Source organism: Bombina bombina, chromosome 2, assembly GCF_027579735.1.
Source record: "Bombina bombina isolate aBomBom1 chromosome 2, aBomBom1.pri, whole genome shotgun sequence".
Taxonomy (NCBI): Eukaryota; Metazoa; Chordata; class Amphibia; order Anura; family Bombinatoridae; genus Bombina; species Bombina bombina.
The window spans coordinates 1351035577-1351062304 of NC_069500.1; the positions used below are offsets into that span (position 1 = coordinate 1351035577).

At 42.0% G+C, this 26728-nt stretch overlaps 1 protein-coding gene across 1 annotated transcript in view; it reads left to right on the plus strand.

Annotated features, from left to right (window-relative positions):
* Positions 1-26728, plus strand: part of LOC128650360 (transmembrane emp24 domain-containing protein 11) — a 290502-nt gene that overhangs the window by 164074 nt on the left and 99700 nt on the right. Inside the window, exon 3 of the mRNA XM_053704254.1 lies at positions 4820-4945. Within this exon, the coding sequence (XP_053560229.1) occupies positions 4820-4945 (126 nt within the window). The remainder of the gene's footprint in view (positions 1-4819; positions 4946-26728) is intronic.

Genomic DNA, 26728 nt, shown 5'->3' on the forward strand with positions numbered 1-26728 from the left:
CCTTGTGGATAGATCTTTTGTTGTAGCCCCTTAGAAGTAAACGATTTTCCAATTCGGCGGCTCTCATCTTGAAAGTCTTATCTTGTGAGCAGTTTCTCCTTAGTCTTAAAAATTCTCTGACTGGTAAAGATTTTGTAGTGTTCGGTGCGTGGGCACTTGGGGCAAAGAGGACATTATTGGTGGCTGTTTCTTTCCGATACAAGTCTGTACTTAGGGAGCCATCCTCTTCTTTACATATTAATAAATCCAAAAAGGAAATATTTGTCTGACTCTATGATGAGTTAATCGGATGTTCAAGTTGTTCTGGTTTAACTTGGATAAAAAGGTATCAAGATCTTCTTTGGTGCCTTCCCAAAGGAACAGGATGTCGTCTATGTATCGGATCCACACTGGGATCTTATCTGAGTACTCATCATTTGTATCACAGAATACCGTTGTTTGCTCCCACCACCCTAAAAACAAATTAGCGTAGGTGGGAGCACAAACCGTGCCTATGGCAGTGCCTTGGGTTTGTAGGCAGAATTTATTATTGAAAAGAAAATAATTCTTAGTCAACACAAATTTGAGCAAATTGAGTATGAACTGATTATGGTCAGGACTTTCATTAGAAGACATATTAAGAAAATACTGGACTGCATTTAATTCTAGTTTGTGATCAATGCTGGTATACAAAGATTCCACGTCACAAGAGACTAGCCAAGTGTTTTTGGAGATGTTAATATCTTTTATTATCTGTAGCACTTCCATAGTGTCTTTCACATAGGAAGATAGCTGACTTAAAAATGGTCTTAACTTGAGGTCCACATATTGACTCGCCTTTTCCAATAAGTTTTCATTACCCGACACAATGGGTCTGCCAGGTGGCTGTTGGCTATTTTTATGGACTTTTGGAATTAAATAGAATGTTGTGACTTTTGGATGCGAGATAGACAGAAATTTATTTTCCTTGGTGTTGATTAGACCATTTGTCGTAGATTAGATTAGACCACCTGTAGTAGAATGGAAAGAGCAGAAATTTGGTTTCTTGGATTGCTTCCCCTTGTTCCAGGACTGACCAGGCTTCCACAAGGGCTTAGCCTGTTCCTGTTTGGTAGAGGCTGGGGAAGACTTACCTCTGAAGTTACGAAAGGAACGAAAATTATTCTGACGTCCCTTTATTTTGTTCTTCTTGTCTTGGGGTAGAAAAGATCCTTTACCGCCCATGATATCGGAAATAATTTCTGCCAATGCTGGCCCGAACAAGGTCTTACCCTTGTAAGGGATTGCCAAAAGCTTAGATTTGGAAGAAACATCAGCAGACCAAGATTTAAGCCATAGTGCTCTACGTGCCAATATAGCAAATCCAGATATTTTGGCTCCCTCCCAACTTGATGACCTGTAAAGAAGTGTCAGTAATAGAGGAATTAGCTAACTTTAAAGTCTTTATCCTATCCTGAATCTTCTCCAAGGAGTTTCTGCTTGCAAAGACGCAGACAAGGCATCAAACCAGTAAGCTGTTGCACTGGTTACTGTAGCAATGCACACCGCCGGCTGCCATTGTAACCCTTGATGAGTAAACATCTTCTTTAAATATGCCTCCAGCTTTTTATCCATGGGATCTTTGAAAGAGCAACTATCTTCAATAGGGATAGTAGTTCTCTTAGCCAAAGTAGAAATCGCCCCTTCCACTTTGGGAACCATCTGCCACAACTCCTTGATAGAGTCTGCGACCGGGAACATTTTTCTAAAGACAGGGGAGGGAGAAAAAGGTATTCCTGGCCTCTCCCATTCCCAGGTAATAATCTCTGTGGCACGGTCTGGTACTGGGAACACCTCCCCAGGAGAGGGTACATCAAAGTATCTATTTAATTTACTCGACTTTTTAGGGTTGACAACAATGGGCGTATCGGAGTCGTCCAAGGTAGCTAGGACCTCCTTTAATAAAACACAGAGATGCTCAAGCTTGAATCTGAAGGAAACCACTTTAGCATCAGAAGCAGGATTTACACTATCCACATCCGAGAGTTCACCCTCAGAGGCTACTGAAGTATCCTCCTCTTCTGTATGATAGCCTGAGATGGATCAGATACTCTGCTGTCTGACTCAATAAACTTCCTCTTACGCCTCCCTTGCAGTAAAGGGATGGCTGCAAGTGCCTCAGATACCGCTGAGAAAACCTGGGCCGCAATTTCGGCCTTCAAAAACACTCCATCAGAAGGAAGAGAGGAAGCGCAGGTCACTGCATGAGACATTGGTACAATTTGGAACATTTGTGGAGAAGGCTGTGGCATAACCTGAACAGCATCAACTTGAGAGAATGGTGGCTTAGAATCAAACAGTCTATCCTTGTATAATATAGTTCTTTCTATACAAGTGCTACAAAAAGGTAAAGGTGGTTCCACTTGGGCATTAAGACAGAGTTTATATGCCTCAACAGCTATAGGCACTGACTCAATATTGCACAGATACAAAAAAAAAATTCTGAATAAGTTCCAATAACACAAAAAAAATGGAACTGTCTCTTTAGGAGAACTATTCAGCAATCAGTGTCTTCAAGTGATCAAACACCCTCAATAAAAACCCCTCAGGGAACTATACAATAATGTTTTAATTCACAAAGAAAAATATGTTAAAGCACCTCCTGGACACCCCTACACCACAGCAATATGCTGCGGTGCCTACCTGACCTTCCAAACGCTGTGGAGACACTCAGAACACAAGGGAGCCGGAAGAGGAGACAAACACAACTTTTCAGCTGTACAGAGGTGAAAAACAGCGCCAGAAAAAGCGTGTGCTGCGTCGGGATAAGCTCCGTCCCATGACATAATCGGCAAACCGGCCTGATCTAATACAGTAAAACAGAGCAATCTGTTATGCCAAAGCTTAGAAAATGTCCCTCTTACAGTACAAAAAACCAGAGACATCACCAGGCTCTGCTGAGCCACAAAGATTAAAAAACCTCTCTCACTAGGACTAAGTCCTGTCACATAGTGCCTTGGCAGTCTGCCAAAAACTTCCTGCCTCAGGAATATATATTTATAAGTACAGTCTTTTACCAAGATCCTTTTAAGTGCCCTCTATAAGAAATAAAAAAGACACTTACCTGTACTCTTATCTGTCTGACAGGCAGACAGCACTAGGAATAAGAGGAAGCCGCTCCTCACAGAGTCCTATGAGGAAAGAATGAACAGAGTAAGCCTACTCTGGCATAATGTAGAAGAACAGAAAGTATTGTCAGGAAAAACGCAGTGAGGCCCACCCCACAAGTTCCTTACTGCTTTAAAGCTACCACAGCCCTACTGAACAGACTAACGTGGAGTACAGCTAAACCCAGTTGAGAGGGAAGATCAGAGCAAGCTTGCTCAGGCTTCTAAAATAATAAAATCTTGATAGATGAATATTTAACAGACACCTAAACATTTACCTCCTCCTTGCACCTAAGGCAAAGAGAATGACTGGGGTTTGTGGGAAGGGAAGTAATACTTAACAGCTTTGTTGTGGTGCTCTTTGCCTACTCCTGCTGGCCAGGAGTGGTAATCCCAACAGTAATTGATGATCCCGTGAACTCACCGTGTCATTAGAAAGAAAAAAAGCCAAAAAATGGAACAGGGAAAAAGTTTTACTTAAAAAAGAAACAAACCCTAAAAAAAAAACCAAAGGGTGGGGTCTCATGAAAGAAATTAATTTATGAGGTAGGCATAAATTATGTTTTCTTTCATACAGGTGGTAAGTCCACATTCCATTACTCCTGGCAACTAATACCCAAGTTGTGGAGTCCACGAGTAATAACATAGAAGGAGGGATTTAAAAAACATCTTTTTTACTAAGAGAATAAATCCACAACCCCAATAAAAAAATAATAAAAAATAAATAAACAGGCAAAAAAATCAAACTAAAACAACTTTCTACCAAAAGCTGCCCCAGAGGAAGCAAAAACATGAACATTGTATAAGTTAGTAAAAGTATGCAAAGAAGACCAAGTAGCTGCCTTACAAATTTGTCAACTGAAGCCACATTCTTAAATGCCCAAGAAGTGGCAACTGACCTATTAGAATGAGCATTAATCCGATTCGGTGGAGTCTGACCTGCCTCCAAGTAAACCTTATGAATCAAAAGTTTTAACCAAGAGGCCAAAGTAAGAGCAAAAACTTTCTGTCCTTTTCTGGAATCAGAAAAGTTAACAAACAAACTAGGAGTTTGTCTGAAATCCTAGTAACATCAGTGTAATGCTTCAATGCTCTAACAACATACAGCAGACACTCATCTACCAGTAAACCAATAGATCTCCAAACCAGTATTGAAAGATATCAGCAGAGGTTATGGAATAGGAGTATATTGTAGATGAATAAAAGGAGACAAAGGACAAGTCCCTGTGACCAATTATAGAAGGTTTGTGAGAAATTTTCCCATGAGGTGAAAAAAGGAGCCACCCACCATACCCCATATACATCGCTTTGACAAAAACTGTGCTCTGAGTGAAAGTGGGCCTCAATATAGACTAAAACCATGCTCTCTGTAGAATCAAATGCACATATTCATTCTTCAAACACCTCCAGCGGAGGCAAAGACAAGACTTAGGTACCTGTGAGGTGAGAGGGGTTTTATAGAGCTCTTGGGGTTTGGGAATCTTTGCCTCCTCCTAGTGGTAGGGAAGGGTAATTCCCAGGACTACTAGATTGTGGACTCTCACCACCTGTATGAAATAAATTACATCTTACAAGTGACATACATGATTTAACATGGGTTATGAAATATATGCTCTACTAATCATGGAAAGCTTGCCAAAAAATGTATTTATAACACCATTACTGTTTTAATCCTCTATTTTCTTTCTCTACAGATATTGTTATCAAAGGTTTATGGTCAAGAAGGGAAATTTACTTTTACATCACACTCCTCTGGTGAGCATGCCATATGTTTGCAGTCAAATTCTACAAATCTCATTGCTTTTGCTTCAAGCAAATTGGTAGGTATATTTCTGCTAAAGGTACACACTTCATTGTATACATTTTTATGAGGTATGCTTTGTGCTGTTATAGCCATAATATTGTTTGTCAAGATCTAACTATTTAAAATATTTTAATAATTACAAAGTGTCAGTTTTTATTGCCACAAAAGGTACACTTTCATAAGTTTAAGGTTAAAACAAAACATATTTTTACAGTTTAGTGCATCCATCTTTTTTCCAGTTAACCCCTTAATGACCGGACCATTTTTCAATTTTCTTACCCTTAATGACAATGGCTATTTTTAAATTTCTGCAGTGTTTGTGTTTAGCTGTAATTTTCCTCTTACTCATTTACTGTACCCACACATATTATATACCGTTTTTCTCGCCATTAAATGGACTTTCTAAAGATACCATTATTTTCATCATATCTTATAATTTACTATAAAAAAAATACAAAATATGAGGAAAAAATGGAAAAAAACACACTTTTTCTAACTTTGACCCCCAAAATCTGTTACATATCTACAACCACCAAAAAACACCCATTCTAAATAGTTTCTAAATTTTGTCCTGAGTTTAGAAATACCCAATGTTTACATGTGGCAAAAAATACAAGTAGCACTTTGCTATTTCCAAACCCCTTTTTTTCAAAATTAGTGCTAGTTACATTGGAACATTGATATCTTTCAGGAATCCCTGAATATCCCTTGACAAGTATATATTTTTATTTAGAAGACATTCCAAAGTATTGATCTAGGCCCATTTTTGTATATTTCATGCCACCATTTCACCGCCAAATGCGATCAAATAAAAAAAATTGTAGACTTTTTCACAATTTTTTTCACAAACTTTAGGATTCTCGCTGAATTTATTTACAAACATCTTGTGCAATTATGGCATAAATGGTTGTAAATGCTTCTCTGGGATCCCCTTTGTTCAGAAATAGCAGACATATATGGCTTTGGCGTTGCTTTTTGGTAATAATAAGGCCGTTAAATGCTGCTGCGCACCACACTTGTAATATGCCCAGCAGTTAAGGGGTTAATTAGGTAGCTTGTAGGGTTAATTTTTATCTTTAGTGTAGAGATCAGCCTCCCACCTGACACATCCCACCCCCTGATCCCCCCCTGACCTCCCTCAAACAGCACTCTTCCCTCCCCCACCTCACAATTGTCACCGCCATCTTAAGTACTGGCAGAAAGTCTGCCAGTACTGAAATAAAAATAATTTATTATTTTTTTTTTCATACTGTCTGCAGTCTGCATCCCCCCTTACCCCACAACCTCCCTGATCCCCCCATACATCTCTCTAACCCTCCCCCTCTACCTATTTGCCGCCATCTTGGGTACTGGCAGCTGTCTGCCAGTACCCAATTTGCCCCCAAAAATAGTTTTTTTTTTACTTTTTTAGATTAAAAATGTGTTTTCTGTAGTGTAGCTGGCCCCCCTTAAAACATCTACATCCCTCCCCTCCCAGATCACTTACTAAACAAGAAGATCCCCATGCATCTGCATTGATTATATTTATTTATTTTCATTTTGTTCCGGTATATTTTACGCCACCATGACCGCAACCACCGAAATTGCCATTATTGATCATGAGTGAGACAAATATGGAGCATATCCTTACCGCTCCTCAAACAAGATGCTCCCACCCACCAACGAATGTATGATCGCCATAGTCCAATGCATCGGTGGTTAAAATAAGGGATTGCAGTGATGCCTCAATATTGAGGCATCACTACAATCCCTTGTAAGCAGCTGGAAGCGATCATGATCGCTTCCAGCGCTTCTAACAACAGAGGACGTACCAGGTACGTCAATTGTCATTAAGGGAATGTTTTTCTATGACGTACCTGGTAAGTCCTCTGTCATTAAGGGGTTAAACTATTAGGGGACAGAGCAGGCTAGTGAGTTGAATGGCAGTGAGCTCTGCTTATTCCTCACCTGGGATATCTGTAGTGCCCAAGCTTCAGAATTATAGTTTTTCACTGGTTCATAGTGCCAGTTCTGTGAAACACAATGAATGCCATCTCATCAAAAGGTTTGCCTTTAAATTGATCTATTGAGCTTTTCCACCACTTTTTCAACTTAGTTTTGAAACTTTTTGTTATAGCCCTATTGGCTCATAAAGTACTATAAACTCATCTTTTTGCCTTAGTACCATAACGTCCAATAGGTAAGAGACTCTGCCTATTTAATCTGAAAAATATTTAACCAAGTATGATTTGCAAAAACTGTCTCAACTGCCATGATCTCACTCCAGGAATGCTTGGGTGCTCAATGTATCTACAGGAATTAATTCATCTCCCACTCACTAATACTTTTAAATAACACTTCTTTGGAAAGTTTTTCCAAATTAGAAACATCCACCTAGATTACAAGTCACGCGCTGACTGCAGTCCAAATGCAATATGGTTTTTGTTTAGGCTTCCTCGACCGTCTTCAGCTTCACAAGCCTCACCAGTCCTTATGTTTTTAAATACTATTTAATAACATAAGGACTGATGAGGCTAGCGAGGCTGAAGACGCTTGAGCGCGCCTAAAGAAAAACCATATCGTAGTGCGTTGCAGTCAGGGCCTGACTTTTAATCTAGGTGATCATGAGCTACTAACTATCCTGAGCTATTAATAAAAAGTAAATTTTTTTTTCAAAGTTCAGCATTCATTCTCCTGCCTACACACAATGGGGTCGATTTTGAATAAATCTATATCTGGGCAAGCCTTCAGACTCGCCTGAAACCAGAGTTATGGGGTTGATTGAAACCCCTGAAACAGGAGTTATGGGGTTGATTGACACCCCAGAAACAGGAGTTAAGGGGTTGATTGAAACCCCCTGCGAATCTGCAGGGGGCAGCATTTCACAAGCAGTTTATCAGAACTGCTTGTGCAATGTTAAATGCCGACAGCGAATCATGTCCACCCGGGGTATGATAAATCTACCCCAGTATGTTATATTATGATGGTAAAACACCCAATAGTTCTGCCACATGCAGCTTCTGTTCATAATTTTTTTAAACTTATAGATTCACCGGCCTTTAAAGGCTGATGCAGACAGCCTTGTTAAAACTAACTAAGGCTATATCTATAAAATATAGTTTCTTGAATCTAATTTCTCAGTTAAAGAAAAAAAAGCTACTGAATTGGGCTATAGAATAGAGTCCATTGCTTCTAATATTCTTTTCAAAATTTTAAGTCCTTCTCTCAAACATGTAGGTATATTCCTATCCACAAAAAGACACTCAAAAGCAAACTATGATTTAATGTCATGCAAATTTAGCCCTTATTCTGGATAGGCAACATATACTCTGAGATTAAAATACTCTGCTGAAATGGCTCCCCTTCCTAAAAACAAACGTTATGCCTATGATAAATTATTTTCTTGTTTCTCATGATGGTTATAGTCCACAAGCCATCACATGTGGGATTAACGTCCAGTCCTACAGAAGGAGGGAAAACACCCCACATAACAAAGTGTTAATACCTCACACTTTCCCGTGATTCCTCAGTCATATAAATGACCAAAAGAAAGAGCTGCCAACTGTTATGGAATACAAAAGGTGGTTCTCATGGGCTCTCGCCATCATGAAATAAATGAATTTATCAGGTAAGCATAAATGTTGTTTTCACTCATAAGATGGCGAGAGTCCACGAGCCATCACATGTGGGATCCTATACCCAAGCTGTAAAGACTACGAGACAACTATGAAATAGGTCAGGAAAAATAGTTAAGGCAGGTAATAAACAGGTACTACAGCCTATCAAAAGCAGCCTCAGAATGGGCAAATGTGTCTAAATGGTAGAATTTAAAAAAATTATGTAACAAAGATCAAGTAGCTGTTTTGCCAATTTGTTCATTGGAAGCTTCATTTATAAGCCCAAGGGGTGGGGACTGCTCTGGTAGAATTAGCAGCAATTTGTTCATGGGGGGGACTTTCCCGCTACTAGGTATGCTATGTAAATCAACCCATTATGCCTGAGAAATGGATGAGCAAGGATTTGCTGAATTCTTTAATTTCAAGGACCTTACAACATTCAAATTATGAAGTAATCTCTCTTTGGTGTTGTTTTTTCACTGGACAAAGAGATGTGACTACAATTTCCTGATTGATGTTTTCTGAAGAAACAACTTCAGAAAGGAATGAGTAGTTTGTTCTTAAAACTGCATTAGCCTGATGAAAAATCAGTTGAGGAGAATCACAAGACAGAGCAGAAAATGCAGATACACTTCTAGAAATAGCCAAGAGAAAGCAAACCTTCAATGATAACAGTTAAATGTCCAGACCATGCATAGGTTTAAACAGCTGATCCTGAGTGGACGTAGGCCTGATATCTGGTCTTATCCTGACCAAAGCTTGAACAAAGGCTTGCATGTCAGGACGTCTCAAAATCTTCTTGTGATACAAGACTGAAAAGACAGAACTTTGGCATTTGAGGGAACTGGATTATAAACCCTTATCCAGACAATCCTACAATAATTAAATAATTTAAAGGGACAGTAAAATCATAATTAGACATTCATGATTTAGACAGAGAATACAATTTTAAACAAATTTCCAATTTACTTCAATGCTTTACCTTGCTTCATTCTCTTGTTAAAATTTGCTGAAAAGTTTATCTAGGTAAGCTCAGGACAGGAGCAACAAAGAACCTAGGCTCTAGCTGCTGATTGGTGGTATATATATATATATATATATATATATATATATATATATATATATATACTGATTGTCATTGGCTCACCCATGTGTTTGGTTAGAAAACAGAAGTGCATTTCTGCTCCTTCAACAAACGATACAAAGAGAATGAAACACATTTGATAATAGAAGTAAATTGGAAGGTTGTTTTCACACCAGACTGCTGTAAATGCAGATATGCAGGCTACATTTACAGCCTGTAACATATAGCCTGTCAGTTGAAGTGACCTCCTGAAGAAACCACCATGTTTTATAGCTATCAGATCCTTAAAAGAGGTACTGTCCTCTAAAGGAATGGTAGTCCACCAAGCCAAAGTAGAAATAGCACTGTCCATCTTTGAAATAGTCCCCTATACCTCTGATTTTTCTGAATGTAAAGGGAACATGTTTTTTAATTTGGCGTAAGCAACAAAGTAAATGCATGGTATGTTCCATTCCTTGCTAATTAGCTTAGAAACTACATACAGAACTGGGAAGGTAGATGGATTCTTTGGTGTTGCCTTAAACAACTTAAAGTGGGTATTGAAAATAATTACCCCCTTGAAAATAATCACATTTTGTTGCTTTGCAACCTGAAATAAAGAGAGACACAGTTTTTTTTATCCAGTTGTAATTACTCAGTGCAACTTATAACATCCAAGTGAAAGATATAACACCAACATGTCAGTTGGAAAAAAGATCACCCCCCCCCCACCAAAATTACTTTTAAACTCAATCACCTTCTCAACGGCACACACAAAGCCATTTGACCTTCAACTGTGATCAGCTGTGGGCAAATTGATTAGCTCAGCTTGAAAAGAGCTTTCCTGGAGCATCTCAGTCCTTGGTAGTGCAACTGAAGCAAGCAATCAACTTTGGGTGGCAAGGCACTGTCAAAAAATCTCCGGGATAATGTTGTGGACAGGCACAAGTCAGGAGATGGATACAAGAAAACATCAAAGGCTTTATCAATGCCTAGAAGCACAGTGAAGTCTATTATTAAGAAGTGGAAGGTATTTGGTATAACACAGACCCTCTCTGGATCAGGACGTTGCTCCAAACTGGATGAAAGAGCCAGGAGGAAACTGGTCAGAGAGTCTACCAAGAGGCCCACAGCATCTCTAAAGCAGTTGCAGGAATTTATGACAAAAAGTGTTCATTGTGTGCATGTGACAACAATACCACAAATTCTCCACAAATGTGGCTTCAAGAAAGGCCACATGCAGTTACGACTGAGCTTTGTCATAACACACCTAGGAGATTCTGAGGTCACATGAAAAACTATGTTTTAGTCAGATGAGACTAAAATTGACTTATTTGGCCTCAACACCAAACAATACGTCTGGAGGAAATCCAATACAGCTCAACATCCAAATAACACCATACCTACAGTAAAGCATGGGGGTGGTAATATCCTGTTATGGGGGTGTTGCTCTGCAGCAGGCACTGGAGCACTTGTCAGGATAGAAGGAATAATGTATGGGGCAAAATACCGTAAAATTCCTGAGGAAAATCTGCTGCCCTCTGCCAGGAAGTTGTCAATGGGAAGAAGGTTTACCTTCCAACAGGTAAGGTTTGATGGTTTCTGTAGGTTATTCTTATTATCCAACAGGTTGTAGGGACCTGATAGTGCAAACTATACCTGTTGTTGCCACTCAGTCTCACACCAGACCTTGAACTCTATAGATCAAAATCAGAAGTCATATTACAGAGGTATTGCATGGTAAAGTGATGTAAGGCAAAATCATACAGCAGAAGCCTTTACGATAAAGTTGCTCTACTTAGGGTTAATGCTGTCTAAAATCAGTCTCCAGGTTATCAGGGTTAAAGTGTGAAAGTTATATGAATCCCTTAAAGTCAAAGATAGGCTAATGAGACCAATATGTCAACACAGTATTAAGGAGCATAGCTTATGATATGTCTCATGCAGCAGAAGAGAGTTTAGCTGACATCCAGGCAGACAAGAGTTAACACTCACTCCCAGTTATTACATGTGATCACTCTGACAGGAATATGTTAGTTCATTAAAGAGTTAACTTGAGAGGTCTTTTAGAGATTGCAGCAAAGATAGCAAAGCGGCAGAGTGTATACAGAGTCAGTTAAAGATGGTAAGTATATGTTATCCAGCAGCACATGAAAGATACAATTTTCACGGTACCATAAATCAGATGAGTTAAAGTTACAATGTTACCAGATGCTTGGTAGCCGGGTAATGTTCTGCGTCCATCTGGAGCGGAGAGAGAGAGAGTGCGGCAGTGAAGGATGACGTCACCTGCAGCTCCCAGGGAAGAAGCGGATAGTGAATGGAGCCGTTCCGGGGTCAGTTGCAGGCAAGTGAGGCACACAGAAAGCCAAAAACAGCCAAGTTGTAGTCCATACTTCCAGGGACCAGTCGGTAAAGAAGTAAGCAGCAACAGGTGAATACGGAGACAATCCAGTTCAGAGGCAGCAGTCTCAGAGGCTAGTAGCGGAAGTTGTAAGCAGAGAACTTCCACTAACAACGGCAAATTACCTAGCACAGAAGAGCCAGGGGTGGAACCTTAAATAGTGGTCAGGTAAAGCCTTAAAGGTATATACAGGAGGAGTGTTGACAGGAACAGATAGTACCTTAAAGATATATACAACAGGAACGTGACAGGACACCCCCTTCAAAGAGCCGCTCAGAGGCTCACGGTCTAGGGCGATCGGGATGACGCCTATGAAACTGAGAGACCAGACAGGGGGCTTTCAGATTCAATGAAGGTTCCCAGGAATCCTCATCTTCGCCAAAACCCTTCCAGTGTACCAGATATTGCAGCGTAATTTGTAATAGCGAGAGTCCAGGATGGATTCAACCTCATATTCCATGTCATCTACAGGGAGAGCAGAAACCGGAGGGTGATGTGTGTGAGGTCTGACTGGGAGGAATGGTTTGAGTAGGGAAACATGGAAGGTGGGATGGCACCGGTATGTTGGTGGGAGTAGAAGGGTGACTGCATTTGGGTTGACAACTTTCACTATTGTAAATGGACCAACAAATAAAGCACCAAGCTTTTTACTGGGTATTTAGAGTTTTAGGTACTTGGTAGAGAGCCATACCTCATCTCCAGGTTTATAGACAGGGGATGGAGTTCTTCTTAGATCTTAATAAGCCTTTTGTTTGGTTTGAGCATCCTGTAGTACGGAAAACCCTGCTGTTGATTGTTTCATCAACGAGAGGAGAAGAGGAAAGTGTCTGATGAGATAGTTGATAAGAAGGGTAAAACCCGTAATTCACATAGAAGGGAGTGAGTTTGCTGGAATTGTTAACAGTATTATTAAAGGCAAATTCTGCTGTTGGTAGCAGAGTGAGACAATTATCCTGTTGAAAAGTGCAGAAACATCAAAGATACTGTTCCAGAGTCTGGTTAGCCGGTTCCGTCTGCCCGTTCGTCTGTGGGTGGAAGGCAGTGGAGAGTCTCCTCTCGATTTGCAATGTTCCATAGATGGGACCAAAATTTGGACGTGAATTGTGTCCCCCTATCAGTTGTTATAGATTCAGGGAGACCATGTAGTTTTACAATATGGTTGAGAAACAGACGGGCAGTCTCTGCTGCAGTGGGTAATCCCAGAACAGGAATAAAGTGAGCCATTTTAGAGAAAAGGTCGATTACGACTAGAATTGTATTGTGGTTTGAGGAGGAGGGTAGATTGACAATGAAGTCCATAGCAATGGCTTGCAAGGGTCTCTGGGCTATAGGCATAGACAGTAGAAGACCATAAGGATGGATCTTTTGGTGTTTAGAAGTACAACAGATGGAACATGAACAGACGTAGTCGGTGACAGAGTGGCCTATCTTGGGCCACCAAAAATCCCTTTGGAGAATATGTAAAGTCTATCTGATACTGGGATGTCCGGATAACAGTGAGTCATGAGCTGCCTTGAGTACTTCCTCCCTAAGAGAAGGTGGTATGTAAAGTCGTTCCTTGAAATATAGGAGTCCTTCTGGAGATTTTGTAAGAGGTAAAGAAATAGATGTGGTATCTTTTTCCTGATGACTCCTTAAGTAATCATCTGTATGATATACTAGAGTGATGAAACGGTCTTGGGGTATTACTGAAGAGGGTGATACATCATATGAAGGTTTAGGCTCCCTCCTAGACAGGGCGTCAGCCTTCATGTTTTTACTTCTAGGTCGGTATGTGATTAGGTAGTTAAACCTAGAGAAGAGGAGACTCCAGAGTACTTGTCTGGAGCTGAGAGTCTTGTTAGTTTTTAAATACTGCAGATGCCTGTGGTCCGTATAGATGATAACAGGTTGTTGAGTACCCTCGAGAAGGTGTCTCCAGAATTCTAGAGAGGCTTTGATAGCAAGTAGTTCCTTCTCTACTGTAGTTATACTCTGCATTAGTCATGAGCCTATCGCGTAGTCCAAAGCATCAACTTCGAGAAAATATTGCAGTTTCGATCAGGGAACTGCAGAATCGGAGCTGTTGTGAACCTGAATTTTAGTAATTTGAAGGCCTAATCGGCCTCTGGAGTCCATAAATATTTGTAAGACTTCTTAGTAAGGGATGTGAGAGGTTTTACAATAGAAGAAAATCCTTTAATATATTTTTTGTAGAAATTGGCGAAGCCAAGAAAAGTTTGAACCTCTTTTTTAGAGGTTGGGGTAGACCAGTTGACAATGGCTTCGACTTTCTTAGATTCCATGAGAATTCCAGAAGGAGAGATGTTATATCCCAAGAAGGAAATGGATTTAGTGTTGAAAATACACTTCTCTCCTTTAGCATAGAGTGAGTGTGTCCGTAATCTGGAGAGGACCAGACGTACATGTTGGATGTGGTTTTCTAAGCAATCAGAGTAAATGAGGATGTCATCCAAGTATATCACCATACAGACATCTAAAAGATCTCGGAATACATCATTCATGAAACACTGGAAAGTGGCAGGGGCATTACATAGGCCAAAAGGCATAACCGTGTACTCGAACAAGCCATACCTTGTTTGAAATGCAGTCAGCCATTCATCCCCCTTCCTCATCCTCACCAAATTGTAGGCTCCACGTAGGTCTAATTTGGTGTATATCTGTGCTCCCTGTAATCGCTCAATGAGTTCGGGGATTAAGGGCAAGGGATACCTATTCTTCTGAGTCCGTTTATTCAGCTCCCTGTAATCAATAATTGGGCTAAGACTGTTATCCTTATTCCTGACGAAGAAAATGCCAGCATCTGCTGGGGAGGTAGAAGGTCTTATAAACCCCTTCTTCAGGTTTTCGTCGATGTATTCCTTAAGATGTTGAAGCTCCGGTTCTGACATTGGGTATATGTGCCCATAAGGGATCGATGAATTGGGGAGCAAGTCGATGGGACAGTCCTAGGATCCATGGGGCGGCAAACTCTGTGTCTCTACTTTATCAAAGACATCAGAGAAATCCCTGTAACACTTGGAGATATTGCATCCTGTCAATTGCATAATGGTGTGTTTAGATATGGAAATACAAGTTTTAGTACAAAAATCGGATTCAAAATGGAGTATTTTCCTATTCCAGTATATAGTGGGCTCATGGATCTTTAGCCAAGGCAGGCATAGGATAATAGGGTACAAGGATGTGGAGATAACCTCAAAAATACACGTTTCAACATGAGTGGAAGATGTATGCAACTGAATGGGTATTGTATTGTGTGTTATGGGACCAGATTTGATCAATGAACCATCTACAACAGTGAGTGCAAGTGAATTATTTTTCTTTAATAAAGGAATCTTATTATAGTGCACAAAATTATAATCAATAAATTTTCCTGTGACTCCAGAGTCAATCACTGCTTGTGTTGTAACATGATGCAGATCCCACTGTAAAGAGACAGAGAGGGAAAAATGTGAGGGGGAGGAAATATGTTGATAAGATGAATGAATCTGACCAGGTTTCTTACCCTTCTTTTGTTTAAGAAGACTAGGGCATTCCTTCACACTGTAATCCTTTGCGGCACAATAGAGGCATAGGTTGTGGAGTCTAAGTCTGGTCTTTTCTTCAGCCTTTAATGGCCCTTTAACAAATGCTACATCCATAGGCTCCTCAATGGTCCTACTTGGGGTTGTAGGTGTTTGGAAGTAGGTCTTCCTAATGATTGATTCTGAAGATCCCCTCTCAGATCTCCTCTCACGAAGGCACCGATCTATTGAGATACACAACAGTATAAGGGTCTCTAAGTCGGTGGGTAAGGCAGTACGAGCTAGCTCGTCCTTTATTGGGTCGGAGAGGCCCAAACGGAACTGATTTTTGAGAGCTGCAGAGTTCCATTGAGTGTCTGGTGCCCATCTTTTAAAGTCCGCTATGTACTCCTCTACTGGTCTTTTCCCCTGACGGAGAGTGCGAATTGAGGCTTCTGCCGTGTTTTGTTTGTCATGGTCCTCGTAGAGGATTGGCATTGCGTCAAAGAAGTTATCAAGTGAGTTCAATATGGGGTCATTGTTTTCATAAAAAGTGTTTGCCCATTTCCTTGGTTCACCGGAAAGATAGGAAATGACTGTCAACACCTTGATCTTCTCTGTGGGGTATGTTTTTGGTTTTAAGAAAAAGTAGAGTGTGCATGAATTCTTGAAATACCTGAAGTGGGCTCTTATCCCAGTAAACTTCTCAGGGGGGCACACCTGTGGCTCAGGTGTACTGTCCACCGTGGGAGTCTTAGGTGGGAGGTGATCACTAATACATTTTTTTAACAGTTCATGTTCGGTCTGGATCTCTCTCAACCCCTGTAACATTAAATCCATGTTATGGGAGAGGGTACCAACCCGGTTAGCTAATTCTGTGAAATCCATTTTAGGATGAGGGTCAGGTCACAGATATTTTAAAAGGCTAGGTAATATGTTAGGTTTGATGGTTTCTGTAGGTTATTCTTATTATCCTACAGGTTGTAGGGACCTGATAGTGCAAACTATACCTGTTGTTGCCACTCAGTCTCACACCAGACCTTGAACTCTATAGATCAAAATCAGAATTCAGATATGTTCATTGACTGAGGGATGACGATATAGTCATATTACAGGAGGTATTGCACGGTAAAGTGATGTAAGGCAAAACCATACAGCAGAAGCCTTTACGATAAAGTTGCTCTACTTAGAGTTAATGCTGGCTAAAGTCAGTCTCCAGGTTATCAGGGTGAAAGTGTGAAAGTTATATGAATCACTTAAAGTCATACGCCTAGATTTAGAGTTCTGCAGTAGCCGTCAAAAGCAGCGTTAAGGGGTCCTAACGCTGCTTTTGGCCGCCCGCTGGTATTTAGAGTCAGCCACAAAAGGGTCTAACGCTCGCTTTCCAGCCGTGACTTTTCCATACCGCAGATCCCCTTACGCCAATTGCGTATCTTATCTTTTCAATGGGATCTTCCTAACGCCGGTATTTAGAGTCTTGGCTGAAGTGAGCAGTAGAACCTCTACCGACAAGACTCCAGCCGCAGAAAAAACTAAATTTATGCTTACCTGATAAATTTATTTCTCTTGTGGTGTATCCAGTCCACGGGTTCATACATTACTTGTGGGATATTCTCCTTCCCAACAGGAAGCTGCAACAGGACACCCACAGCAGAGCTGTCTATATAGCTCCTCCCCTAACTGCCACTCCCAGTCATTCTACTGAAGACAAGCAAGAAAAAAAGGAGAAACTATAGGGTGCAGTGGTGACTGTAGTTTAAAAATAAAAAACACCTGCCTTAAAATGACAGGGCGGGCCGTGGACTCGATACACCACAAGAGAAATAAATTTATCAGGTAAGTATAAATTTTGTTTTCTCTTGTAAAGGTGTATCCAGTCCACGGGTTCATCCATTACTTGTGGGATACCAATACCAAAGCTTTAGGAAACGGATGAAGGGAGGGACAAGGCAAGCCCTTAAACGGAAGGCACCACTGCCTGTAAGACCTTTCTCCCAAAAATAGCCTCCCAAAGATGCAAAAGTATCGAATTTGTAGAATTTAGAAAAAGTATGAAGCGAAGACCAAGTCGCCGCCTTACAAATCTGTTCAACAGAGGCCTCATTATTAAAAGCCCATGTGGAAGCTACCGCTCTAGTGGAATTTGCTGTAATTCTTTCAGGAGGCTGCTGGCCAGCAGTCTCATAATCTAAGCGTATTATACTTCTTAGCCAAAAAGAAAGAGAAGTTGCCGAAGCCTTTTTTGCCTCTCCTCTGTCCAGAGTAGACAACAAACAAAGCAGATGTTTGACGAAAATCCTTCGTAGCTTGTAAATAAAACTTTAAAGCACGAACCACATCAAGATTGTGTAAAAGACGTTCCTTCTTTGAGGAACGATTAGGACATAATGAAGGAACAACAATCTCCTGATTGATGTTCTTATTAGATACTACCTTAGGAAGAAACCCAGGTTTGGTACGCAAAACTACCTTATCTGCATGGAAAATCCGATAAGGGGAATCACACTGTAAAGCAGATAACTCCGAAACTCTTCAAGCTGAGGAGATAGCTACTAGAAACAGAACTTTCCAAGATAAAAGTTTATTATCAATGGAATCCAGATGTTCAAACGAAACCCCTTGAAGAACCTTAAGAGCTAAATTTAAACTCCATGGCGGAGCAACAGGTTTAAACACAGGCTTAATTCTAACTAAAGCCTGACAAAACGCCTGAACGTCTGGAACCTCAGCCAGACGTTTGTGCAAAAGAATAGACAGAGCAGAAATCTGTCCCTTTAAAGAACTAGCAGACAATCCTTTCTCCAATCCCTCCTGGAGAAAGGATAAGATTCTAGGAATCCTGACTTTACTCCATGAGTAACCCTTGGATTCACACCAATGAAGATATTTACACCATATCTTATGATAGATTTTCCTGGTGACAGGCTTTCGAGCCTGAATTAAGGTATCAATGACCGACTCGGAAAAACCATGCTTTGATAGAATCAAGCGTTCAATCTCCAAGCAGTCAGACGCAGAGAAATTAGATTTGGATGTTTGAAAGGACCTTGAAGTAGAAGGTCCTGTCTCAGCGGCAGAGTTCATGGTGGAAAGGATGACATGTCCACCAGATCTGCATACCAAGTCCTGCGTGGCCACGCAGGAGCTATCAAAATCACTGAAGCTCTCTCCTGCTTGATCTTGGCAATCAGACGAGGGAGCAGAGAAAACGGTGGAAACACATAAGCCAGGCTGAAGGACCAGGGCGCTGCTAGAGCATCTATCAGTGCTGCCTTGGGATCCCTGGACCTGGACCCGAAACAAGGAAGCTTGGCGCCATGAGATCCAGTTCTGGTTTGCCCCATAGTTGAATCAACTGGGCAAATACTTCTGGATGGAGTTCCCACTCCCCCGGATGAAAAGTCTGCCGACTTAAAATATCCGCCTCCCAGTTCTCTACTCCTGGGATATGGATAGCTGAGAGATGGCAAGAGTGAACCTCTGCCCATAGAATTATCTTTGAAACCTCCAACATCGCCAGGGGGCTCTTTGTACCCCCCTGATGGTTGATATAGGCTACAGTCGTGATGTTTTCTGACTGAAATCTGATGAACCTGACCGCAGCTAGCTGAGGCCAAGCCTGAAGAGCATTGAATATCGCTTAGTTCCAGAATGTTTATCGGAAGGAGGGCTTCCACCTGAGTCCACGTACCCTGAGCCTTCAGGGAGTTCCAGACTGCGCCCCAGCCCAGAAGGCTGGCATCTGTCGTCACTATAGTCCATTCTGGCCTGCAGAAGCTCATTCCCCTGGACAGATGGACCCGAGATAGCCACCAGAGAAGTGAATCTATGGTCTCTTGATCCAGATTTAGCAGAGGGCACAAATCTGTGTAATCCCCATTCCACTGATTGAGCATGCAAAGTTGCAGTGGTCTGAGATGTAGGCGGGCAAACGGAACTATGTCCATTGCCGCTACCATTAAGCCCATTACTTCCATACACTGAGCCACTGATGGCTGAGAAGTGGAATAAAGAACACGGCAGGAAGTTAGAAGCTTTGACAACCTGATCTCTGTCAGAAAAATCTTCATTTCTACTGAATCTATCAGAGTTCCTAGGAAGGAAACTCTTGTGAGAGGGGAGAGAGAACTCTTTTCTTCGTTAACCTTCCACCCGTGAGACCTCAGAAAGGCCAGAACAATGTCCGTATGGGACTTGGCGATTTGAAAAGTCGACGCCTGTATCAGAATGTCGTCTAAATAAGGGGCCACCGCTATGCCCCGTGGCCTTAGAACCGCCAGTAGGGACCCTAGAACCTTTGTAAAGATTCTTGGTGCCGTGGCTAACCCGAAGGGAAGAGCCACAAATTGGTAATGCCTGTCTAGGAAGGCAAACCTGAGAAACTGATGATGATCTCTGTGTATCGGAATGTGGAGATAAGCATCCTTTAAGTCCACGGTAGTCATATATTGACCCTCCTGGATCAAAGGTAGGATGGATTGAATAGTCTCCATCTTGAAGGATGGGACCCTGAGAAATTTGTTTAGGATCTTGAGATCAAACATTGGTCTGAAAGTTCCCTCTTTTTTGGGAACTATAAACAGATTTGAATAGAATCATTGCCCCTGTTCCTCCCTTGGAACTGGGTGGATCACTCCCATGACCAGAAGGTCTTGAACACAACGTAAGAATGCCTCTCTCTTTATCTGGTTTGCAGATAATTGTGAGAGATGAAATCTCCCTTTTGGAGATGAGGCTTTGAAATCCAGAAGATATCCCTGGGAAACAATCTCCAGAGCCCAGGGATCCTGGACGTCTCTTGCCCAAGCCTGGGCGAAGAGAGAAAGTCTGCCCCCAACTAGATCCGGTCCCGGATGGGGGGCAACTCTTTCATGCTGTCTTAGAGGCAGCAGTAGGTTTTTTGGCCTGCTTTCCCTTGCTCCAAGCCTGGTTAGGTCTCCAGACTGGCTTGGACTGGGCAAAATTTCCTTCTTGTTTCGCAAGTAGAGGAAGTTGAAGCTGCGCCACTCTTGAAGTTCCGAAAAGGAACAAAAATTAGTCTGTTTGGTCCTTAATTTGTTGTACCTATCCTGGGGAAGGGCGTGGCCTTTCCCTCTAGTAATATCAGAAATAATCTCCTTCAGTCCAGGCCCGAATAGGGTCTGCCCTTTGAAGGGGATGTTGAGAAGCTTAGACTTTGAAGTAATGTCAGCTGACCAGGATTTAAGCCATAGCGCCCTACGTGCCTGAATGGCAAAACCTGAATTCTTAGCCGTTAGCTTAGTTAAATGAAAAACGGCATCAGAAATAAATGAATTGGCTAACTTAAGAGCTTTAAGCCTGTCTAGGATATCATCCAACGGGGTCTCCACCTGTAGAGCCTCTTCAAGAGACTCGTACCAGAAAGCCGCTGCAGCAGTGATTGGGGCAATGCATGCAAGAGGCTAGAGAATAAAACCTTGTTGTATAAATATTTTCTTAAGGAAACCCTTTAATTTTTTATCCATTGGATCTAGAAAAGCACAACTGTCCTCGACGGGGATAGTTGTACGCTTAGCTAGGGTAGATACTGCTCCCTCCACCTTAGGGACCGTCTGCCACGAGTTCTGTGTAGCGGCATCTATGGGAAACATCTTTTTAAACGCAGGAGGGGGAGAGAACGGTACACCTGGTCTATCCCATTCCTTCGTAATAATTTCTGAAAACCTCTTAGGGATTAGAAAAACATCAGTGTAAACAGGCACTGCAAAGTATTTGTCCATTTTACACAATTTCTCTGGGACTACAATGGTGTCATAGTCATCCAGAGTTGCTAAAACCTCCCTGAGCAACAAGCGGTGTTCAAGCTTAAATTTAAATGCTGTCATTTCAGAGTCAGACTGGAGTAGCGCCTTCCCTGAATCAGCAATGTCACCCACAGATAGAAGCTCTCCTGCTTTGGCTTCTGTACATTGTGAGGGCATATCAGACATAACTACTAAAGCGTCAGAAACCTCTGTATTTGTTCTAGCCCCAGAGCTATCTCGCTTTCCTTGTAACCCTGGAAGTTTGGACAATACCTCTGTGAGGGTATGATTCATAACTGCCGCCATGTCTTGTAAGGTAAACGCATTGGACGCGCCAGATGTACTTGGCTTCACTTGCGCGGGAGATATAGGTTCTGACACATTGGGAGAGCTAGATGGTTTAACCTCCCTTTTGTCAGTCTGAGAAACCTCTGGTGATAAATCCTTAAAACCCATAATATGGTCTTTATAACTTATAGAAAGGTCAGTGCATTTGGCACACATTCTAAGAGGGGGTTCCACAATGGCTTCTAAACATAATGAACAAGGAGTTTCCTCTATGTCAGACATGTTTAACAGACTAGTAATGAGACCAGCAAGCTTGAAAAACACTTTAATAAATGTGAAAAAAAGCAATTAAATAAAAACAGTACTGTGCCTTTAAGAGAAAAAAACTACCTCAAACTGCAAAACAGTGATAAAAAGTAGTAAACTCTACGAAATTTTTACAGTGTGTATAAGAGACTAAAGCAGCATTGCACCCACTTGCAAATGGATTATTAACCCCTTAGGCCCCAAAACGGATTACAAAACATAATTTATGCTTACCTGATAAATTTATTTCTCTTGTGGTGTATCCAGTCCACGGATCATCCATTACTTGTGGGATATTCTCCTTCCCAACAGGAAGTTGTAAGAGGATCACCCACAGCAGAGCTGCTATATAGCTCCTCCCCTAACTGCCATATCCAGTCATTCGACCGAAACAAGCCGAGAAAGGAGAAACCATAGGGTGCAGTGGTGACTGTAGTTTAAATTAAAATTTAGACCTGCCTTAAAAAGACAGGGCGGGGCCGTGGACTGGATACACCACAAGAGAAATAAATTTATCAGGTAAGCATAAATTATGTTTTCTCTTGTAAGGTGTATCCAGTCCACGGATCATCCATTACTTGTGGGATACCAATACCAAAGCTAAAGTACACGGATGAAGGGAGGGACAAGGCAGGCTTAAATGGAAGGAACCACTGCCTGTAGATCCTTTCTCCCAAAAATAGCCTCCGAAGAAGCAAAAGTATCAAATTTGTAAAAAGCCTCATTTTTAAAGGCCCAGGTGGAAGCACAGCTCTAGTAGAATGAGCTGTAATCCTTTCAGGGGGCTGCTGTCCAGCAGTCTCATAGGCTAAGCGTATTACGCTCCGAAGCCAAAAAGAACGAGAGGTTGCCGAAGCTTTTTGACCTCTCCTCTGTCCAGAGTAAACAACAAACAGTGTAGATGTTTGGTGAAAATCTTTAGTAGCTTGTAAGTAAAACTTTAAAGCACGGACCACGTCCAGATTATGTAAAAGGCGTTCCTTCTTTGAAGAAGGATTAGGACACAATGATGGAACAACAATCTCTTGATTGATATTCTTGTTAGAAACTACCTTAGGTAAAAACCCAGGTTTTGTACGCAGAACTACTTTATCTGAATGGAAAATCAGATAAGGAGAATCACATTGTAAGGCAGATAACTCAGAGACTCTCCGAGCCGAGGAAATAGCCATCAAAAACAGAACTTTCCAAGATAAAAGTTTGATATCAATGGAATGAAGGGGTTCAAACGGAACCCCTTGAAGAACTTTAAGAACCAAGTTTAAGCTCCATGGGGGGAGCAACAGGTTTAAACACAGGCTTAATTCTAACCAAAGCCTGACAAAAAGCTTGAACGTCTGAAACTTCTGCCAGACGCTTGTGCAAAAGAATAGACAGAGCAGAAATCTGTCCCTTTAAAGATCTAGCTGATAATCCTTTTTCCAAACCCTCTTGGAGAAAGGACAATATCCTAGGAATCCTAACCTTACTCCATGAGTAATTCTTGGATTCACACCAATAAAGGTATTTACGCCATATCTTATGGTAGATTTTCCTGGTGACAGGCTTTCGTGCCTGTATAAGGGTATCAATGACTGACTCGGAGAAGCCACGCTTTGATAAAATCAAGCGTTCAATCTCCATGCAGTCAGTCTCAGAGAAATTAGATTCGGATGATTGAAAGGACCTTGTAGTAGAAGGTCTTGTCTCAGAGGCAGGGTCCATGGTGGAAAGGATGACATGTCCACTAGGTCTGCAAACCAGGTCCTGCATGGCCACGCAGGCGCTAGCAAGATCAACAATGCTCTCTCCTGTTTGATTTTGGCAATCAGTCGAGGGAGCAGAGGAAACGGTGGAAACACATAAGCCAGGTTGAAGAACCAAGGCGCTAGAGCATCTATCAGTGCCGCTTCTGGGTCCCTGGACCTGGATCCGTAGCAAGGAAGCTTGGCGTTCTGGCGAGACGCCATGAGATCCAGTTCTGGTTTGCCCCAACGATGAACCAATTGAGCAAACACCTCCGGATGGAGTTCCCACTCCCCCGGATGAAAAGTCTGACGACTTAGAAAATCCGCCTCCCAGTTATCTACACCTGGGATATGGATTGCTGATAGGTGGCAAGAGTGAGTCTCTGCCCAGCGAATTATCTTGGAGACTTCTAACATCGCTAGGGAACTCCTGGTTCCCCCTTGATGGTTGATGTAAGGCACAGTCGTGATGTTGTCCGACTGAAATCTGATGAACCTCAGGGTTGCTAACTGAGGCCAAGCTAGAAGAGCATTGAATATTGCTCTTAACTCCAGAATATTTATTGGGAAGAGTTTCTCCTCCTGAGTCCACGATCCCTGAGCCTTCAGGGAATTCCAGACTGCACCCCAACCTAGAAGGCTGGCATCTGTTGTTACAATTGTCCAATCTGGCCTGTGAAAGGTCATACCTTTGGACAGATGGACCCGAGATAGCCACCAGAGAAGAGAATCTCTGGTCTCTTGATCCAGATTTAGCAGAGGGGACAAATCTGTGTAATCCCCATTCCACTGACTGAGCATGCATAGTTGCAGGGGTCTGAGATGTAGGCGCGCAAATGGCACTATGTCCATCACCGCTACCATCATGCCGATTACTTCCATACACTGAGCCACCGAAGGGCGTGGAATAGAATGAAGAACACGGCAAGATTTTAGAAGCTTTGATAACCTGGATTCTGTCAGGTAAATCTTCATTTTTACATAATCTATCAGAGTCCCTAGGAAGGAGACTCTTGTGAGTGGGGATAGAGAACTCTTTTCCTCGTTCACCTTCCACCCATGTGACCTGAGAAATGCCAGAACTATGTCCGTATGTGACTTGGCAATCTGAAAGCTTGACGCCTGTAATAACAGAATTTATGCTTACCTGATAAATTACTTTCTCAAACAGTGTGTCCGGTCCACGGCGTCATCCATAACTTGTGGGAATATTCTCTTCCCCAACAGGAAATGGCAAAGAGCACAGCAAAAGCTGTCCATATAGTCCCTCCCAGGCTCCGCCCCCCCAGTCATTCGACCGACGGTTAGGAGAAAAAAAGGAGAAACTATAGGGTGCCGTGGTGACTGTAGTGTATAGAGAAATTTTTCAAACCTGATTAAAAAACCAGGGCGGGCCGTGGACCGGACACACCGTTGGAGAAAGTAATTTATCAGGTAAGCATAAATTACGGCGTCATCCATAACTTGTGGGAACCAATACCAAAGCTTTAGGACACGGATGAAGGGAGGGAGCAAATCAGGTTACCTAAACAGAAGGCACCACGGCTTGCAAAACCTTTCTCCCAAAAATAGCCTCCGAAGAAGCAAAAGTATCAAATTTGTAGAATTTGGCAAAAGTGTGCAGAGAAGACCAAGTCGCTGCCTTACATATCTGATCAACAGAAGCCTCGTTCTTGAAGGCCCATGTGGAAGCCACAGCCCTAGTAGAGTGAGCTGTGATTCGTTCAGGAGGCTGCCGTCCGGCAGTCTCATAAGCCAATCGGGTGATGCTTTTCAGTCAGAAAGAGAGGTAGCAGTAGCTTTTTGACCTCTTCTCTTACCAGAATAAACGACAAACAAAGAAGAAGTTTTTCTGAAATCCTTTGTTGCTTCTAAATAGAAATTTAAAGCACGGACTACATCTAAATTGTGTAACAAACGTTCCTTCTTTGAAACTGGATTCGGACACAAAGAAGGAACAACTATTTCCTGGTTAATGTTCTTGTTGGAAACAACTTTTGGAAGAAATCCAGGCTTGGTTCGCAAAACAACCTTATCTGAATGGAACACCAGATAGGGTGAGTCACACTGCAAAGCAGATAATTCAGAAACTCTTCTAGCAGAAGAAATAGCAGCCAAAAACAAAACTTTCCAAGATAGTAACTTGATATCTAAGGAATGTAAGGGTTCAAACGGAACTCCTTGAAGAACTGAAAGAACTAAATTTAGACTCCAGGGAGGAGTCAAGGGTCTGTAAACAGGCTTGATTCTAACCAAGGCCTGTACAAAAGCTTGTACATCTGGCACAGCTGCCAGTCGTTTGTGTAACAAGACAGATAAAGCAGAAATCTGTCCTTTTAGAGAACTCGCTGACAATCCCTTATCCAAACCCTCTTGGAGAAAGGAGAGGATCCTAGGAATTTTAATCTTACTCCAGGAGAATCATTTGGATTCACACCAACAGATATATCTTTTCCATATTTTATGGTAAATCTTTCTAGTCACAGGTTTTCTGGCTTGGACCAGAGTATCTATCACTGAATCTGAAAACCCATGCTTGGATAAAATCAATCGTTCAATTTCCAAGCAGTCAGCTGCAGAGAAACTAGATTTGGATGTTCGAATGGACCTTGTACTAGAAGATCCTGTCTCAAAGGTAGCTTCCATGGTGGAGCCGATGACATATTCACCAGGTCTGCATACCAAGTCCTGCGCGGCCACGCTGGAGCTATCAGAATCACCGAGGCCTTCTCCTGTTTGATCCTGGCTACAAGCCTGGGAAGGAGAGGGAACGGTGGAAACGCATAAGCTAGGTTGAACGACCAAGGCGCCACTAATGCATCCACTAGAGTCGCCTTGGGATCCCTGGATCTGGACCCGTAGCAGGGAACCTTGAAGTTCTGACGAGACGCCATCAGATCCATGTCTGGAATGCCCCATAATTGAGTCAACTGGGCAAACACCTCCGGGTGAAGTTCCCACTCCCCCGGATGGAAAGTCTGACGACTCAGATAATCCGCCTCCCAGTTGTCTACTCCTGGGATGTGGATTGCAGACAGGTGGCAGGAGTGATCCTCCGCCCATTTGATGATTTTGGACACCTCTCTCATCGCCAAGGAACTCCTTGTTCCCCCCTGATGGTTGATGTAAGCTACAGTCGTCATGTTG